The sequence below is a fragment of the Aplysia californica genome, unplaced genomic scaffold (assembly GCF_000002075.1).
Source record: "Aplysia californica isolate F4 #8 unplaced genomic scaffold, AplCal3.0 scaffold00551, whole genome shotgun sequence".
In the NCBI taxonomy this organism is placed as follows: Eukaryota; Metazoa; Mollusca; class Gastropoda; order Aplysiida; family Aplysiidae; genus Aplysia; species Aplysia californica.
The window spans coordinates 188,132-208,104 of NW_004797821.1; the positions used below are offsets into that span (position 1 = coordinate 188,132).

The following is a 19,973-nucleotide window of genomic DNA, read 5'->3' on the forward strand; positions in this document are numbered from 1 at the left end:
ATTTAAAGTACTGGTACCCAGACTCTTCATTCAGAATCAGATTTGGATTTTGTGTCAGTGTCAGGTCGTGTAGCCAAGTGTGTCGTGCACATAGCTGAAATAATAACTCTCTTCTCATCCGTCAAGTTTGATGTATTTTTTAATGAGATATGGTATCTCAGAGTAGAGCAGCTATTTGAATAAACTGTTGATTGTGGAGAATAATTAATGTTTACTTTACAATGTATTAAGGGTTCTGAGCATTGGGGGGGGGGGGTGTAAGAAGGAGCCAAGGAGAAGAGCAGTTGGGTTCACGAACTTGACCAGCAGATCAAGGTTGAGGGTTCGAACCGGAGAGGGGTCTTTTTTCCTCATCCTGGAATATTTCCCCCAAGCCTGACATCTTGACAGGGGACCTGCGTTCATCGTTCAGAATGTTTGTTTTCAATGTTTAACTTCCATTCGTTGATAATTTCATTTTATGAGGATTTGTTAAAACCAATGTCTGAGGCAGGGTGTGTGGTCAAGTCTGAAATTTAAAAAAGCCCGACAGTTTGACGTCTGAATCAAGTACATGTGTATCCCGATAACTTTGTGCAATACACAATACATCCTGTCCTTGTTCTAACACTGTGGTGTACACTTCCTGATTTCTACAAGTAAATCTCTCATGCCATTACCTCACACAAATCTCAAGTCATGACAGGATGGCTAAATAGAAACATAACTTTAGTTTGGAAAAAGTTTTACAGTACCGGTACAGTGCTTGCAACTGCAAACGGTGATCTACCTTTGGTGGCATGTGAACAATTAGCCTACCGTTACTTTTGGTAAAGTCATTCCACTGGAGGCAGCACGCATCCTGAGTTTTGCACTCTCAGGACGTAACATTTTGGGCTACACCACAGAAGAATATTAAAAATGAAAAAGTCATGGAGACAAACATTTGCAATAGAAAAACACAAGTTTTTGATAGTTTTGTTTGGTTTTTTATTTTTCAAATTTATTAACAAATCATAGAAAAACTTGTTCATATATGTCAACAATCAACAAAATAATTTTAAAAAACATGACATCTCTGACAATCAAAGGAAACAACTGGTATGTCAGACCTACAAATTATGCAGTGAAATGGTCAACAGAATTTCTGTACCGAACAAAAAGTCATAGGCCATAACCACTGTTTGCACACACAATTATTAGTGGCAAGGAATGTGCTGCTCCTTTCAAACATCGCTGCAACATCCTCAGCTTTTCTTCCACTCACGGCAGATACACAACACACATACAACCATGTAACTTTTTCAAGAATTTTTTTAAAAACATGGTCTCCAGGAATTTTTTCATTAGGAACTGCTGCAGATGAGAATTTTTTTTCTTTAATGGAAAACAAATGGAAATTATATGATACAGAAAAAAAAATGTCAACACAAGATTATGAAGTGGATTACTTTGTTTTGGTTTGGAAAATACAACACATGAGGTAGACAAAACATTAAAGTTATTATTTAAAAAATACACTTTTGAGGGATGTAAAAGATCCCCATTAAAAAAAGACTGAACACATTTTGGATAATCAAAAATTTGTGTAATAGGAAGCAAATTAACATAATATACAAGGCTACAGAAGGAAATCCCTGAGTCTATTTTTATCATTACCAACACAGAAATAAACAAGGAGAAATGTGCATATGCGCCTATACAATTAATGCACATCAACTGAAAAAATAAACCTAACTGATCTGCCAGGTTCAACGTAACTGATGACACTAGAGGGTTGTGTGACTGGCTTCTACGAAAGTAAAGTTGTTCCCGCATCCGATGCGGACAGTGGGGATTGCCTTGTTAGTGAGACAACTTCCTGGACTTTCGGCATATTGTGGTAGGGTGGCTAGTTCCTTTCCACGCCGCCTTTACTTCCCCAACTCGAAAGTCGGCTTCTACTACTAGATTCTATCAATACTATAGCTTTATTTGTGGACATACCGGTAGGCCTACACCCTTTCAACTCTGTTCAGATTATTTCATAAACAGAACCTCAGAATTAACTAAATGTCCACTATCACCTACAGCACTGAGCCAGGTGGGTGGAGAGCCTTGAAAACTACCCAGACAGCCCAAGTTTAAGAACATCCCGTGGGTGACTTGAACCAAGGTCCTATGTACCATAGCCCATCAAGATGCCCCTTGATTTAACAAACACCTCTCATCTATCATCATATCTTCTCTCGGAACTGTTTGACAATCATTTTTCTAACAAGTGGCCATGTTCATAGATCACTTGGGTAAATTTTACAGGTGTTCCTGTTGCCTTCATAACTCAGAGAAGACTAAAGCTTCCTCAGTGTTTCCTTCGATGGAAGTGAGCGCTGCTAACATTCCACCACAGTAGTCTACTCATCGTCTGAACAGGTCTTTCAGTATCACTTCTCCACCCATCTGCTCTCTCTTCTAATGCTTGCTCAGTGTGGAGTGAGGAAAGAAATTGGCTGGCTGTTTTGTTTTTTATTCTGACTGCTATAGATTGACAACGAATACACTGAAATTTGAAACGTACAGTAACTGGGCACGAGAAGATCACCTTCTCTTGAGTACATTAACATAGCTTTAAACATGCACAAGTGATATTTGTACTAACTAAACATCATTTCTTGAACAAAATAAACAACATTCATTGAAAGAAAGAAAGAAAAAAAAAAGTAGGTACAAAAAGAACGCAGCTACTTCAAAAGTAACGTTCAACATGTGAAAAAGAACTCTATTCGTACCCATGCAGAAAAAAATACAACATTCACTCATGACATTTGACATGGCAACCATTTCATTTTCACAATAATTTGAGCATCATTTCTTGATTCAGAGAGACTGGAGGGAAGAAGGGTTTAACAGATGTTCACAAAATATCACTGGTAGTTTTGAAACTGGACCAAAAATAAAGAGTCTTTTAGTGCAGGGGACAAGCAGAGGCATCTTCCAAAGATCAGGATCAACTCAGAGTCCGCTACTTTTTGTTTTATGTATTATAGTAAGAGTTTTACAGCACTTGCAACACAATCAGGTGATATCAGTGAGGAGTATTCAGGGTGTAACAAGAGAGTAACACACACGCACACACACACGCACGCACGCACACACACACACACACACACACACACACAAACAAAACAAAGAGGAGAGAAAAGGAAGATAGATGTTTGGGAGAAATTGGTTGCCAACCACATGAGAGCACCTGCCAACCACCCACAATCTACCGCCAAGATTCCTCATCCTTGTCAGATTGGAAACCAAGAGCACCACAGTGACTATACAACACTTTTTCGGCTCATTGTTTCGGTAAGAGTTTTACGACGCTAGCAACTGCGTAAGGTTATATATAAGAGCGCGCGAAATACTCACATGCAACCTCCACCTAAAAAAATACCCTTCCCCAGCTCCCAATGTTCAGAAAAAGTCTCGGCTCGCGGAAGCTGTCTCTGCCCTCCCACCTCCCTGGGAGCTTCCGCGGCAGCCGTACGTGGCCATCTCAAGCAAAGACGAACAAAAGCAGATTACCGATCTGAATCTGTTGAAGACAGGAGATGCACTACGAAATGTACTGGGATTTTTTTTGTGTGTTTTACTGCGCTCGCAACTGCATAAGGTCATATAAACACGCGGGACACATTAAACATTTTCAGATGATAGGAAATTTTGAATATTGCCCTGGTGGCGGCCGAAGCCTACTTTTATCGATTTTAGACCACCAAGGGATTTTTAGCGCGCGCAACTTGCACACGGGACCTCCGAGATTTTTCACCCTTGTCCGAGAAGGCTAGGTGTAGATCTTTTTTCTGTCACGACCTGGATTCAAACCGCGGACCTTTGAACGAAAGTCGAACCCGGGACCTTTGAACGAGAGTCGAACCCGGGACCTTTGAACGAGGGGCGAACGCCTTAACCTCTAGGCCACAAGAGCCCCCAAGTTCTGGGATACATCCCCACAAATGTACAGAAGCTTTCCAGTCGTGCACTCCTTGTCAAGAGCGCAACAGAGCCGGTACTCCACCGCCACAATAATGCAGAGAATTAATGAGACACACCCCGACCTGCGGACTACAGGAGTCCTACACGATCTACCTGGAGCAGCAGGCGGGGTCAGACTTCACACAACTGCACTCAACAGTTCTGAACAAAGTGGCGGAGGGTACGGATGCCCTCCTCCAGATCACCTGCCGTGAGAGGAGGAAGATCTACTTACGATGGGTTCCGGTAATGTTCACCCAGGAGCACATCAGGAAGGTGGTCAGGACCTTCGCCAAACCGGACACTAACATCGACTTCCTCCCCAGACGTTACGGATCAGATGACAGACACACTGTCCTGGCGGAGGCCGACCCCGACGACGTCCCCCATTATGTGAGGATCTCGGGCTGCGGGTCGGACCCTCTCAACATAATGATCACCCTCCCCGGGCGCCGCATCGCCTGCCTCCACTGCGCCCGGGTGGACCACTACTCAAACAAATGTCTGGCCCGCAGAACCGACAACACCGACGACACTCCCGCCACCATGACTGCCCCCACCACAACAGAACCTTCAACGTATGCAGACTTACTGAAAGGACGACGCCCCACCACCACAAGACCGCCACAAGCCACGACAGAACCCTCGACGTATGCAGACCTACTGAAAGGACGATAGTATTGACAAAAACACGATTGTACTCACATTTGAATCGTGTCGCCCTCCAGCCACGAGGGAAAACCAGACAAAAACAAAGGAACTGACAAACAGATTATCTTGCACTCCCGTCATGTCGGACATAGCACAAAAACAACAGCTTATCTCTCAATAATTCACTTACAGACAACAGAAAAAAATTAAGCATAACAACATCCTCCCAATTGCCCCAGCTACACCCTGACACAAGAAGAAGGGACCCTATTTGGTGGCACAGATCTTGCCAAAGCCTCCAGAGCCTTGACGTATATTATTTTTATTTTACTTTTACAAAAACAATTTTTGGAGAATTTTTACCCCTGGTGGTAAGCACAAGTTTGAAATACCTGTTGTTAATAAATAGAGCTCTTTGTACTCCTTTTTTTTGTTGTAAAATAGAAAAGACGTGCCAACATGAGTGCACAGAGGAAGAGGAGGCAGCGGGAGAAACAGACGGTACCGGAGGCAGCAAGAGAGGTGACAGGCAGAGGCACCACAGCCACGTAGCAAAAGAGCTGGGGGCATTGTTCGGGCGCTGTTTTCCCTAAAGGAAAAAATTAAATTTTCGAGAAATAAGTTTTCCCTCTGGAAATCTGATTTTTTGAAAAAGCTACTAAAACAGAGGGATGTAAGTTCGGTGAAGGAACTAAGTTCTTATTATACTAGGGGCACTGCATGTTCTTTTGGGGCTCCCCATTTTTTGGAAAGAAATGCCATTGATTTTCCTGGCAAGAAAGGGTCAGTAGACCAAAAAAAGGTCCTGACCAAATCAATGGTAGTTTTTTTCAAAGAATTCAAAAAAACCCACTCCAATGTTAAGATATCCTTCGCTACTTTTAAGCGAAGAAGACCCCAAAATATTGCTGTCTTCCAGCAGGAAGTTTCTTCAATGTCTATGCGAAAGATGCACCAATGTTATGCTCCTTATGGAGGTCTTAAATAAAGAAATGTCTGATAAAATGAATACCATTGAGGCTCTTGTGGAGAAGACTCTGTGCCAAAATGTGGAGAAAATATGCATTGAGCGACAATGCCCGAACTGTAGAGTTACTTCTCTCATCCAGTCTATTAAAGGGAACATAGAGGGTCTCACTGTCCTTCGAAAATGGTCGAAGTGGGAGAAGAGTGAAAAGGCCTCAAAAGACCCAGTGTTTCACGAGAGCCCCCTAGGTGAGATCCTCTCCTTACTAGAGAAGAGTGTTCATGAGATTGCCAAGCATTTAAAAGTCGCAGAATGGCAGGGAAAGCAATATCAATCACTTAAATTCTCTTTGCCCCGGGGTCATGCTATGTGCACTGTGGACTTTGCTGAAAATTACTTGTGTAAATTTCAGAACGAAGTCGAGAGTGCACATTGGTCTTACAGCCAGGTTTCTGTACATCCGTGTGTATTTTTTTATAAATGGAATGAGGCAGACTGTCACAAAATTATTACAGAGTATTTAGTGTTTTTGTCTGAAGAGCTCAGACATGACTCTCATTTAACGAAACATATTCTTCATCATTGCATTGAGAGGATGAAAGAAAAGGGTATTGTTGCCCTTCAAGTAGTAGTAGTATAGGGTTTTGCAGAAGTTTAACCACTCGAAGGGAGTCATTTACAGCCATGAGCTAAAAGACTGCGCCATGGAATAAACTGTGGAAAACAGTGAGGGAGTGGTCAAAGCCCGCCGGATTACTCTTTGGCGGGGGGAGACCACTATTGACAAAAACATGATTGTACTCACATTTGAATCGTGTCGCCCTCCAGCCACGAGGGAAAACCAGACAAAAACGAAGGAACTGACAAACAGATTATCTTGCACTCCCGTCATGTCGGAGATAGCACAAAAACAACAGCTTATCTCTCAATAATTCACGGACAGACAACAGAAAAAAATTAAGCATAACAACATCCTCCCAATTGCCCCAGCTACACCCTGACACAAGAAGAAGGGACCCTATTTGGTGGCACCAGGTGGCAGAAATCCTGCCAGTCTCCAGAGCCTTGTCAAGAGAGGGGGGAAAGACAGCATATAAGCTCATATGTAGTAAGAGTTTTACGGCGCTCGCAACTGCACAAGGCATAAGGTCATATGGAATCCCGGATTGTGAGAAAACTGGCTCAGGGTGTTGAAGTTGATAAGTAATAAGATTAAAGATCAACTCAGAGACAACATTACTTAGGGATGCCACATGATTTTTTTTTAAAACTGAAAATGAGCGGAGCATCATATCTCACCTAAACCGAACCTTGTGTCAAGCTTTTTAATGAGCAAAAAAAAACCATTCTCCCTTACCTCTCCCCTTTCCTCTGCAAGTGGATAAAAACGGAAAAACCGGACATTTGGCATCCCTAGTTACTGAAGTAAACAGGGACGCCTTGGTGATTGACTGAGTAGGTGTTTTACGCCTTGGTGACAAAGAAAGACATCCGTAACATACAGAAACTACAATCTTGACCGCACTCATAACAAACATTCCGAGGATGCAGTGAGTTTAGACATGTGGGTTAACCAGATGATGTCAGACCCGGCTAATCCAATATTATAGGCCTACTACAAACCCCAAAATTGTGGTGTTCAAGGCACGTTGATAAATGTTGGAAGGTGCAGCTCAAAGCACACATACCCCTTTCTGATGTCAATCATCAGACTGCCAACAGCAGTTTGAAAATTCTCCAATCAGACATTGATGAATACATTTTAGCACATCGACTATTTTCAGAAAAACCTTGTCGATGGCAGATGGCAACAAAATTACCCTTTGGGCTGCTGCTGTTTTAGAATGGAGCAAATATAAACAACGAGCACAATGTTGTCAGAGACAACTACTTCCGCCGTAAACAGAACAGACGGCTTGATTGTCTTCTGACGGTACAGTGGAGTTTTTCCAAAGACTGCCTTGTTCTGGTCCCCCAGGGAAATGAAGAGTATTTTATATTTTGTCTTTTGCTTTTTTAAAAATGAGTAATACTGAAAACGAACACTTTATTTGAACATATTTCTTTTTAATCTTAACTGCAGTAAAGAGGTTTGTTTACAGATAAATGTTTCTTCCTCATTTGTTTTTAATTTTAACTGCAGCTATTTGTTTACAAACAAATAGTGTTTCTTCCTCCAGATTTGTTTTAAATGAAATGTGCTTGCTGCTCCATTGGAGCCCTCAGTGGATAACCGGATCATGACGTATCTTCTGAACACAGTCTATCTCCAGGCCACCAATCATACTACTGTAGCTCAAACAGTTTTGCAGACAGTCCAGGACTTCAAGATAAACTTTGAAAATGTCAGATTCATCAACACGGACAATGCTTAATAAGGCATTTACTACTGTCTTCCAAGCTGTATTTCCAAAGGCTGTGCACATTACGTGACTATGTCATGAATGAACTTGTTCGGGGATGCTTTTAAAAGGCCCTTCAAATGTGTCACAAAGTTTGTGAAGAACATGAATGCAATATTTTTTCATGCAAATGCCAGGAAGGCACGATTTCTGAAACACGTAGCCACCACTTTGCAGAAAAAAGATTTTTGTCCATTACAAGAACAACAATTGTCAACGAATTAATCGTGGTTCTGTCATTCTTTTCTTCTATTTTTTGGTAATAATTATTTAAGTGTGTGCTATAGAAATGATCTACATTATTATTATTAAATTCATGTTTATGTGAAAGTGTTTTTTGCTGATTTAACTTTGTGTTATAACTATACCATACAGGTTTTAAAAAAGAAAGTATCTGAAATTGATCTAAAATACAGATTACAGGTGTATCGAAAGTTTCAAGAGAAAAATGCAACAGGACTTGAACTGACTGGAGCATATTTCGTAATCTTGGAGGTTGTTTCGTCTTATGCAGTTTTGCGAGCGCCGTAAAACCTCTACTAAAACTAACTAAAATAAAAAAGAGTTTGTTTCGTAAATCTCACGTCAAGTTTTTGTTTTTAGACTAAACCTAATGGAACTTTATACACTTCTAGATCTTTGCATGAACCAAGTACCAGGTATCTACTAAATTTTTTAAATATACATTCATTTAAAAGTTATTACGAAAACCGGGGGTTCCGTTTCTTTTGCGTCACGCGGTATTATATGGTAAATAACTTATTGTTAACCTACTCGTGTGTTGTTACTAGTAAATGTTGTTAATAAAAATTGTATTTGTGAATCAAGATTTGTTAAAAGGCTATTCTGCTTTAATGCTACTTAAATTGTCTTGTTTTTAAACTGAAAATTTTAAGCCCATTTTATTGCGCCAGGGATGGGAAGGTTGCAATTTTTTGCAATTTTTCTATTTTAAAAATGCAATTTTCCAAGAAAAGTTCGATAGATATCGATGTTCCCAGCAGACTATCCTTCCCAGATGAGTCATGTAACACATGTCTTGTTCTCCTCTTCTAATTTCCACAGTATCAGTCTTCAAGCTGTTTTTCTGCAGTGAGATGGAGAATCAGATCTGCCTATTCTCTAATCAGTACGCCCGGCTGACAGGACCCAACAAACCGGTGACCCTGACATGTTCTGGGTATGGGTTTAACGCCCCTATCAACACTATTAGGTTATTTAAGGGGCAGGACCTCCTAGTTTAACGTCCGTCTCCGATAGGACCAAGCCAAGTGGAAAGTTCCTGTAGAGTGCCTTTCCCAAGGACAAAACGTCGGACCGAGCTGAGGCTTGAACCCCCGAACCCGCAATCTCACGATTACGAGTCCGGTAGCCTAACCACTAGGCTACCGACGCCAGTTCAAGTTTGTTGGACAGCTGAGATGGACTGATGTCAAGTCATGGGGGAAAACCAGACAAAAACGAAGGAACTGACAAACAGATTATCTTGCACGCCCGTCATGTCGGACACAGCACAAAAACAACAGCTTATTATAGTTCATTGTTCGACTACCAAACTTATCACTGTCTTGGTCTACAAAGACATGTTTTCATGGACTATGTGCAGGGGCATATATGATGACCAAGCTGAAATTCAAACAAATTCAGTCTTTTTTTTAAATTATGCAATCCAGACACCGAGCGAGATGATGATAAGCTAGGGAAAGATAGAGCTAGATTTGCGCACAATTTTTTAAAGAAGGAAATGCAAGTGAAGTATTGGTAACCTAACCAGTGTGTTAGCAAAGACGAGAGGATGGTTCAAAAGAAGGGGAGATACAGTTTCAGGCATTACAGAAAGGAAAAATCATCTAAATGGGAAATGATGAAGTTACGGGTGGTTGCAGATTCAATGACTGGGAACAGTACACATACAATTATGAAGTTTACACAGGGAAAGACGAGGGCACTCGCTCAATGTTTGGATCGGCCTATGACGTAGATGAATTTGTGTAAGTCATTTAGGTCAAGGTTATAACATCCTTTATGCATGGATAATTTTTATTCTTCCTTTCAGTTGTTTTCTTCTTTGTGGGAAAAAAGACAACGCTTGCAAAACGATTCAGGTAAATCGTAGAGGCTTTCCCGATGACTTGAAAGATGTTAAAACATTTAATAAACAAACGGAGAGGGAAGGGATGAGGTGGATAAGGACGGGCTGCATTGGTATAGGTCAGTGGAAAGATAATAAAATTGTAAGCATCATCACCAATACAATTTTCTGTAGGCATCAATCCAAAACCAATGGTACCTTTCCTGAGATACGCGTCAGTCAGCCTGAGGTCGTGAAAGAATGTCACGAATTTATGGGTGGAGTGGGTCATTCAGATCAAATGATAGGTAAATATAAAGTTCTCTGACAGAAAAACTACAAAGTACAGGAAGATCTTTTTTTTAACAACATTATTGATATTGCTAGAGTGAATGCCTTTGTTTTGTTTCAAGTTTCGATGCGCGCATGAAAACGAAATTCCATAATTAAAGAGGCCGACCAAGTATGGACAATCAGATTTTACTATAAAATTACTGAAAGAATTGGAGAGGCATTACAGGTAACATAGAAGTTCCATTAATTATACATAGAGAAAAGAGTTCCAGACTTTACAGAAATTCGCAGAAATTGTGTAGGATGCTATAGATTTAAAACTAAAAAAAGAAATTCAAAACACCATTTCCGTTTTCGAAGGTCAGACAGTTTGTCGTGAAATGTTTCTGTTTGTTCACTGCACGTCTGTGTAAAACGTTTAAAAAATCTGGTTTTACATTTAAAAAAGCATGGTGTTGTGGAGCGCATTCATAAAGGCTCTAAACAGGTGAGAAGACACGCTCTTAAAGAAGTAACGGTTGTTGTGGGATTTATTTCTAATTTTGCAGAGGCCAAGGCAAATCGTTCTGCCAGGGAGACAGCCTTATGGAAGAATCATGGAGTTTTGGGAGGGGGGCAAATAGTGCTGTGTCATTGTTGCATTGGTTTTTTTGGGAACATTTTGGTCTTGATGAGACTGAGGTCCTCTTCCATGCAGGTAATTGTTGTGGCCAGAGCAAGAGTAACACCACGCGGCAATATATATTCTATTGTGGCGGGTGTTGACAGGGAGGCACACTGCCCTTTCTCTTGGCTGGCCATACAAAATGTGCACGTGACTGAGCCTTTGGTCTCATCAAAAGATCATTCAGGGAGATCAGACACTTAGAAGGTTGTGTAGTACTTCCTGACACTGGAGAGGAGAGAGTTAACTTTCAAAACCAACTGACGAAGAAAGATGACAGGTTGTCTGAGTTACGGCTCGAACCCCTTAGCCCTAGGACTGTCCCTATCTGTTGACATTTAGACACCATACTTGACTCGCACAACATCCCACCGCAAGCATATCACAGCCGCTCTTATCCATGCTTCTGTAGCAAAGCTAGAGAGAAATGGTATGAAAATGGTATGACTTTAACGCCCCTATCAACACCATTACGTTATTTAAGAGGCAGGACCTCCGAGTTTAACGTCCGTCTCCGATAGGACCGAGCCAAGTGGGACATTCGTGTAAAGTGCCTTTCCCAAGGACACATCGTCGGACCGAGCTGAGGCTCGAACCCTCTGACCCGCAATCTCATGATTACGAGTCCGGTAGCCTAACCACTAGGCTTCCGACGCCACTTAGCTAGAGAGAACAGGAGCTGGGATACACAATATCGAACAGCAGCTGAAAGTTGTGATGCAATCTAAGCACCTCATGTCAAATCCAGAACTACTATCCAACGTGCCTTCGACGGGGAAAAAAAGGTGATACTGCAATCAACTCTTTACTACTCCAAAACCGTGGACTTCCCACAAAAACATTAAAGTGAGTTTTGATATTTGACAATTTCTGGAACGCTGTACCATCTCTCTGGCGGGTCATGGCTGGCCATCACCGCACCATTCGAATGAGTTTCATCCGTGAGAAGGTACTGAAAAGAAGCACAGGATTTGAAATGCATAAAGATGGAACGACAAGGAAGAAGGTAAAAATTCTGGACACGTCAATCAGTACGGAAGAAGGAGAAGCATACTCACATACTGTTTGGGTTGGACGTCAGTCGTGTCAGAGACTGGACAAGCAATTGCCGAAGAGACGACAGAAAAGAGTGCCCATTTTGGCAAGTCTCAGATCACCATGCATCCCATCGTCTGCTTCTACCGAAGTGGTGAAGGACTAGTGAGGCACAGCATGGTGTTCAAGTCAGACGATATATGTCATGATTATCATGCTGTGCACCATTTCACTGTGATGTCCTTGGAGGCTTTGGCCAAGACAGCACTCAATGTACAAAAAATGTACATATTCAGTGATGGCTGTGCTGGCCAGTACAAAGGAAAGGGCACCTTTGCTGACCTTAGCCTGTACACTGGTAACAAAATAATTTCATCAGTTGTGTGTTCTTATCCCTCTCTTTGTCTTTTCTATGTCGTTGGCTTTTTTTGTTTCAATGTATAAAATTATGCCCTTTTTGTTAATAAGTACCCACATCTCGCATACATGAATTATGACGTACTCTGTGCCCCTAATTCATCACAACATTGAGATATTTTAGGTACAGTTCTACTGTTTTCCCTTCTCAGGCCAAAAGATACAACGTTTTTCTTTGGGTCGGAGTATGGGAAAGATCTCAGGACGGTTTCCGACAGGAATTCTTCCTGGTTGGAAAAAATGAAATCCTAAGGTACCGTCCAGAGACTGATATGACCACCATCCCTGGGACCCGGAGGATCCACCAGGCGGAGAGGGTCTCCAACTACATTATAAAGACCAGGACGCTGGCATGCTTCTGCCCTGCCTGTCGGAGGGATGAAGGTGGGTGCCACAACCAGGAGTATGTCGGCACCCACATCATCCACAAGATCCGACCAAGGTGAGGGATCATTTTTTCCTATAAAACTGATGATAATAATAATTTCTACCTCTACGGATGTTTGCATGAACTCATTGATACACATGTGTGCGTGTGTAGTGTATGTGTGATGTAAAGCAACTTTTTTTATTTTTATTTTATGAAACAGCCACCCCAGTGTCCTTGACGAGGCATTTTTGGAGGACCCAGAGCCTTCTACCTACCAGCATGAGGAAACCGAGTCCACCACCTTAGATCCAACTGAGCCAAGGATTGGAGACTTCGTTTCTATACGTACACAGTTGGAAGGAAGGAACTCACGTACAATGCCGTTGTAAATTTTTCTTTTCTTTGCCTATCATCTTTCATTTGTTTTTTCCCCCTGTATGTTTCTCTACCGTGTTTCATTTGGTTTTTTGTCCAAACATTCATTTCTCAACCATGTTTTATTTATTTTTTCAGCTGGACATAACTCTGCCATATTGCATTTGTTTTTGTTTAGTTCACCATTTCGCCACCATGTTTCAACTGTACCTTTTCCAGTTGAAAAGTTCTTTTCTATGTTTCACTGGGGGTTTTTTTGTTTCCTTTCAGATTGACATTTGTTTACCATGTTTCATTTTTGTTTTTGTTTTTTCAGTTCAACACTTTTTTACCAAGTTTTGTTTGGGGTTTTTTTTTCAGTTCAATATTTCTATATGTTTCCCTTTTTTTTCTGAAGGCGGATATTTCTCTATTAGGTTCATTTTATGTAATCCACTAAACAGTAATAATAATAAATGTTTTACCCTTGGAAATTGGTGTTAAAATCCATGCTACACCTATTTTATCATATGGAGACAGCTGGTGATTTTTTAATTTATTCTCGATAAAAGAATAGATTTCTAAAGTCCCAATTTTGATTAAAATCTTTTTTATATGGGTAGATCTCTATAATATAATTCTTTCCATTTCTTTTTTGCAGGTCATTCCACCACAAGAAGCTCTAGGATATGGAGAGCTCCTTGTTTCCTTCATGAGGAAATAAGGGGCTTCTCTCTTTCATTTTCCCTCATGTCCCAGAGATATGTGTTGTGTCGTACACCTCCAGGAGGTAATGGTCCTCTGCCCTCCAACTACAGACAATCGGGGGAGACATTTTTTAGATTAATTCTTTTTTTGGAATGTTTTTTGTTGTTTTATTTGGTGGGGAGGGGGGTAATTGAATACTGCAATACAAAATTTTTTCAACTGTGGCTGTGTGTTCATGGATTGTGGTGTTTTTTCTGAAACATTGGATTATATTGGAAATACTGAGGAGAGGTCGCTTTTTTGTTAATTTTTTTTTCCTGAACCTTCGCTGACTCTTTAGTTCACATATTTGAATTCCCCTTTTAAAGAGCTTCAATTTGATATATGATACATCTGTCTAGACAAAGATTGAAAAAATCACAAAATTTTGGAAAAGTGGGAAATCTGTGGGACCTTACGGCGAAATCCGCCTATTCTCAAATTCTTGTGGAATTCCTGGGTCTCAGTGAATCTATGCAAATTCACCCCGTCTAATAGAAAATCTAAACGAGTTACTTGAAGAGCCTGGGTAACATTTCTGGACTATAATATAATTCCTTAACTCATTGACGACTCGCCGGCGAGGTCAACAAACGCAGAAGACGCGCCGGGTTCTGGGAAACTGTACCATTTTTTTTAAACCTAAAAACTAATAGAATTTCAAGGGGAATGACTCCTAGTGTCAGTTAAACCATTTATCTTTATTGCTGTTGTGTCCCTTTGACCATTGGTCACCCGAATTGTCTGCTATAAGCGATCTTGTGAAACACGCTGACCTGACCTACTTTTTATGTAAACAAGAAACATGGCTAGAAGCGATCGAGATGATTCAGGAGGGATCAGATAACGACGATGCTCCTTACCAAGCACTTGAAGAGAGTGGTGATGACTTTGATGCTTCTTTTGAAGACCTCAGAAGCGACGAGGAAGGTTTGATAGTTAGAAGGGATAGTGGGACAAGTGAGGAAGAAGAGGAAATGGGCGTTGCCTCTGGATCAGCTGATCCTGCAAGCCAAGCTGACCCAAGACCTGGGCCTGGCCTAGCTCGGGAGCTACAACTTCTAGATCTAGACCTTTTCGACCTACGTTAGAGCCAGCTGCTAGCAGCAGTGATGAAGACACAGGTGCAGAACGTGGCAGTGGTGGTTGGGAGGAGGAGCAAGATGATGAGGGGATGTTCGACTGGGTGAAAAACTGTCACGGTTTCCCCTTGGAACCACCTTTTACTGGGGACAGTGGCTTCTAGACTACTATGGCTGCTGACGCAACTCCCTTCCATTTTTATAAACTGTTTGATACTGACCCTCTGGTCAAGACGATCAAGACACCGACGAATCAGTATTTCAGACAATCGTTGGCACAGGTCAGGCCTTCACAGGAGGACACTTTCTGGAGCACATCAACGCTGAGGGCCAGAGACTGAAGCGCCTTGCCTGTGTTGTGTGCTACGCAAAAATGATAACAGCTGGTGCGAGCAGAGCAGACCTAAAAAACAAGGCACCCTAGAGGCACTTCAGATGCAAATCGAGCCAAAAGCCTCTGTGTCCCACCGCTTGCTTTGAGGCATTTCATTCAATGGAGAACTATGCTTAGTTATCTTTTTTATTTGTTTGACTATATTATAATGTATTACATGTATATTATGACATGTAGTGTGTAAGCATGTGTGTGTTTGTGTGTGTGTGTACGTGTGAGTGTTTGTGTGCGTGCGCGTGAGCGTGCGTGTGTGTGTGTGTGTGCATTCCATGCACCTGCTTCTTCTTTTAGAAGGAAACTGTTCATTGTGTTCCATCTTTGCTCTTTTATCTTGAATTTTGTTGGTGACTTGACATTTCTCTTTCAGTAGCGGTATTCAGCGAGACTGTATATATGTCCAAAATTCATAAAAACCTCTATAAAAATGGCTGACATGCCCACAACTTTTGGACATTGTCATTATTCTTTTCTTACACTTTGTATTACTTGTTTGAAATCATTCTATTTGACTACGGTCAATTTTGACAACCATGTGCTTAGCTCATCTAAAAAGGTTTTTTCACGTTTACATACATTTTTTTTTCTCACGAAGAACATAATTTTTCAAAGATTTTGTGAAAATAAATGCATTTTATGTAAATATACATAAATGATCTTACTTTTCGTCAAATTTTATACTTGTACTGTTGTTAGGTTTATCCCACTGATTTTTTTTAAATAGGTAAAAATCATGCGTCTCGTGGGAAATTCTCGGTCAGGGAAATTCTCGGTGAAAAACTTGCGTCTTCAATGAGTTAATAGTCCCCACAAGGACTGTTACGGTGGTACTCTTAGCAACAAACTAAACAAAGATGTGGACAGTTCTAACCTACCCAAAGGGAAACAAATTTTTTTTTTCCCAACCTTTCTCAAATATTTTCTCCCAAATTAATGTACAGATGGCCACTCAAGAACCCTGTCTTCATGTACAGATGGCGACCCAAGAACCCTGTCTTCATGTACAGATGGCCACCCAAGAACCCCGTCTTCCTCACAAAAAACAAGACCACGTTTAGAGAAGAACATTGACCAAACCCCCCCCCCCCCCAAAAAAAAAGTCATTAAGTATGTGGAGAGAAAGTAAGACAGAAGCTGTAGTAAGAATTATATGATTATGGCACTTGCAACATGATAAGTTCTAGAAGTCCCAAAGATCAGGCATTACAAGAGAGTAATATATATATACCAAAAAGGAGACAAGATAAGGACACTAGAAGTTTGATGATAAGAAAAAAGGAACAAATCACACCAGAGCACCTGGCAACCGCCAACAAGACAGAAACAACAGCCAGGAAAGAAAAGAAGCAGGAAGTAATAAGAGAGGAGCCCTCCAACCACACGCCATCAACAAAACACTTACGGAGGAGGCTATTTATATACACGTGACGGCAGCTCACTACAGCAGATGGAAACATTCGGTCAGTCAACATTCAAACGACCATTTTGATGAGACAGAGAGACACCCCATCTGCATCTTTGTAGATAATTACACATGTCAACTGGGGGCACGAATTGTTATAAAAGCAACAAAACATGTGAGCTGTCTTTTTGTTGGTAAATTCCAGTTATGTCTGTAAATTGTGGGAACTACAACTGCTGAAAACATAAGGTTGGTCCGCTTTCAAACAACCATTTTGATCAGATAACGGGATCTGTTTGCATCTTTGTGATAATCACACACAACAACTGAGGACATGAATTGTAATAACAGCAGAAAAAACGAGACCTGTCTAGAGGTCCTACATTCCAGTACTGTCCGTAAAAGCGGCACAAAATATCTGGTCAAAATTGTCACTGCCCTACATTCCAGTACTGTCTGTAAAAGCGGCACAAAATATCTGGTCAAAATTGTCACTGCCCTACCTGCCACTGGCCACCCAGAATCACTTTGCCGGTTTCTTCCCTTGTGAAGACTTTGAACCTTTCCCTGACGACTCTTTTCCCTCTTTGGTGTTTCTTTTCCGAGACGCTTCCGCCTTGGCTTTCTTCTTCAAAGCTGTGATGTCGTAATCGTGGTCACTATTTCCTCGCTTCTTCTTCCCGTCTCCGCCACCCGTCCTTCCACTTCCTCCTGACTTTGGTCGTCCCGTGCTGCCGCTGGACCTCTCCCACAGACCACCGTACGTCCTGGCCAGCTCATCCCGCTCTTTCTCCGAGGCGAAATCCTCCTCAAGCAAAGACTGATGGGACCACAAATGCACTTGGAACCCTGAGAAAACAAGTCAACTGTTTTTTTAAGTTTTAGTAGAGGTTTTACGGCACTTGCAACTGCATAAGGTCATATGAGCGCCAAGGGGTGGATGTCAACAGAGAAGTCCTTAAAGGGAATCAGACTTACTCTGCTCACCTCTCTAGCTTTAACAGCACAAAGTCTGCTTCGACTATCAAGGCACCCCGGAAATAGTGGGTCATAAGATGTATGTATAGTATAGTATAAGGTTTTACGGCGCTCGCAACTGCTAAGGTCATAAGAGTGTGAGAAACATACAAAAGAAGTAGTGGACAAATGACAATAGTAAGGATTAGGAAAGAAAAAGCAGCAGTTCCCTGTTATAGATCAGGCACACATGAGCATGACATTGATGAATCAGCCCATTTACAATTCTACTGTGCATGAACGAGAAATGTCCTTCCTTTGGGAATGGCCTAAAGACACTTTAGTCAGTGGCACTGCCCCGGGGGGGACGAGAAATGTCCCCCCTTTGGGAATGGCCTAAAGACACTTCAGTCAGTGGCACCGCCCCGGGGGGGGTAGGGTTTTACTGTAATTCAAAGATGGTAATTAACTCCTTCTAAAAATGTCCTGACAGAACTGTTTGTTTCAGTTCGAGGTATTACAGCACTTGCAAGACAAATCGCCAGCCTGACAACTGAAAAGGCAAAACAGCAAAAAGACCCCCCCTCCGGAATTACAGAAGAATAGAAAAGAAAGAAAGCCTAGAACAAATCCCTAAACAACTTACCCATTGAAGTCAAAAGCTTGTCTCCAGTGTTATTGAACTTGCACAGCTGTAGAAAGAAGAAAGGGCAAAGAAACTTATGAAGACCTACAATCCTACAATTTGACGAGATTTCTTTTGTTTGGAAGCCTTTTACGTTAAAAGTTAAAAAATTGATTCGTTTTAGTTTTAGTAGAGGTTTTACGGCGCTCGCAAATGCAGAAGGTCATATGAGCGCCAGAAGATTAGAGGTGTTACAAGAGAGTAACAAACATAAAAAAGAAGAAGGGGAGATAAGGACAATAGATGTTTGATAGGAAAGAAGAAGCAAACCACACCAGAGCACCCGCCAACCACCCACAAAAATTGATTATTGCATCATGCTTAATTCATTGAAACAATCTGCGCAAATCCTCAGCACAGCAAAATGCATCCAGAAAAGCCCAGCCTTTCGTATTTTCAAAATCAGAGTGTTAATGAGAAAAAAAATTTCAGTTATGTTTTATCCATGTCTTAGCAGTGGCATGACATCACTGTGCAACTTCAGTATACGTTTTATCAAGCATTTTGCAGTATTTGCAACATACATAGATTATATAAGTGTCAAAGATTAGGAGTGTTAAAAAAAATAGCAACAAACACAAAAAAAGGAGAGATAAGAACGATAGATGATAGACATGAAAGAAAGAGTAAACCACACCAGACAAAGTGAGAGGGGTAAGAAAATGACAATCTTCTTGCGCCCCCCCCCCCTTCCCAAATAGCCCCTAAAACACTGAAATCAACAACACCATGCACAAGCTCACAGAGACAGTTTAGGTTTTAGTTAGAGTTTTACGGCACTTGCAACACAATAAGGTCGTAATATAAGTGCCACAGATTAGAGATGTTAAATGAGAGTAATATACAGAAAAAAGAAAGAGGAGAGATAAGGACGATAGATGTTTGATAGGAAAGAAGGAGCAAACTACACCAGAGCACCCGCCAACCACCCGCATACATAAAAAAGGAGAGATAAGGACAATAGATGTTTGATAGGAAAGAAGGAGCAAACCTCACCAGAGCACCCGCCAACCACCCGCATACATAAAAAAGGAGAGATAAGGACGATAGATGTTTGATAGGACAGAAGGAGCAAACTACACCAGAGCACCCGCCAACCACCCGCATACATAAAAAAGGAGAGATAAGGACGATAGACGTTTGATAGGACAGAAGGAGCAAACCACACCAGAGCACCCGCCAACCACCCGCATACATAAAAAAGGGGAGATAAGGACGATAGACGTTTGACAGGACAGAAGGAGCATACCACACCAGAGCACTCACAGAGACAATCTTGTCGTGGCGCACGTCCTTCATCTCACACCTGTGCCTGCCCGTGGCTGCGTCATAAATGTCCACCATTCGGTACGGCCCCAGCTCCGGGAAGCAGGTCATGTCCGGGAAACGACCGCAGACGATGAGGTCCTTCACCGGATGCCAGTACGCCTGCACAGACCAGTCACACCTCAGTCAGATGACAGTCACACCTCAGTCAGATGACAGTCAGATGACAGTCAGATG

At 41.6% G+C, this 19,973-nt stretch overlaps 1 protein-coding gene across 1 annotated transcript in view; it reads right to left on the minus strand.

Moving 5' to 3' along the window:
• Positions 1 to 11,942: 11,942 nt before the first annotated feature.
• The window catches only part of LOC101848540 (DNA damage-binding protein 2), a 26,957-nt gene continuing 18,926 nt past the window's right edge, over positions 11,943 to 19,973 (minus strand). The window contains exons 8-10 of the mRNA XM_013087147.2: positions 19,737 to 19,898; positions 18,432 to 18,477; positions 11,943 to 17,677 (exon numbers count right to left, since the gene is read on the minus strand). Coding sequence (XP_012942601.1) covers positions 17,352 to 17,677; positions 18,432 to 18,477; positions 19,737 to 19,898 — 534 coding nt within the window. The 3' untranslated portion in view covers positions 11,943 to 17,351. The remainder of the gene's footprint in view (positions 17,678 to 18,431; positions 18,478 to 19,736; positions 19,899 to 19,973) is intronic.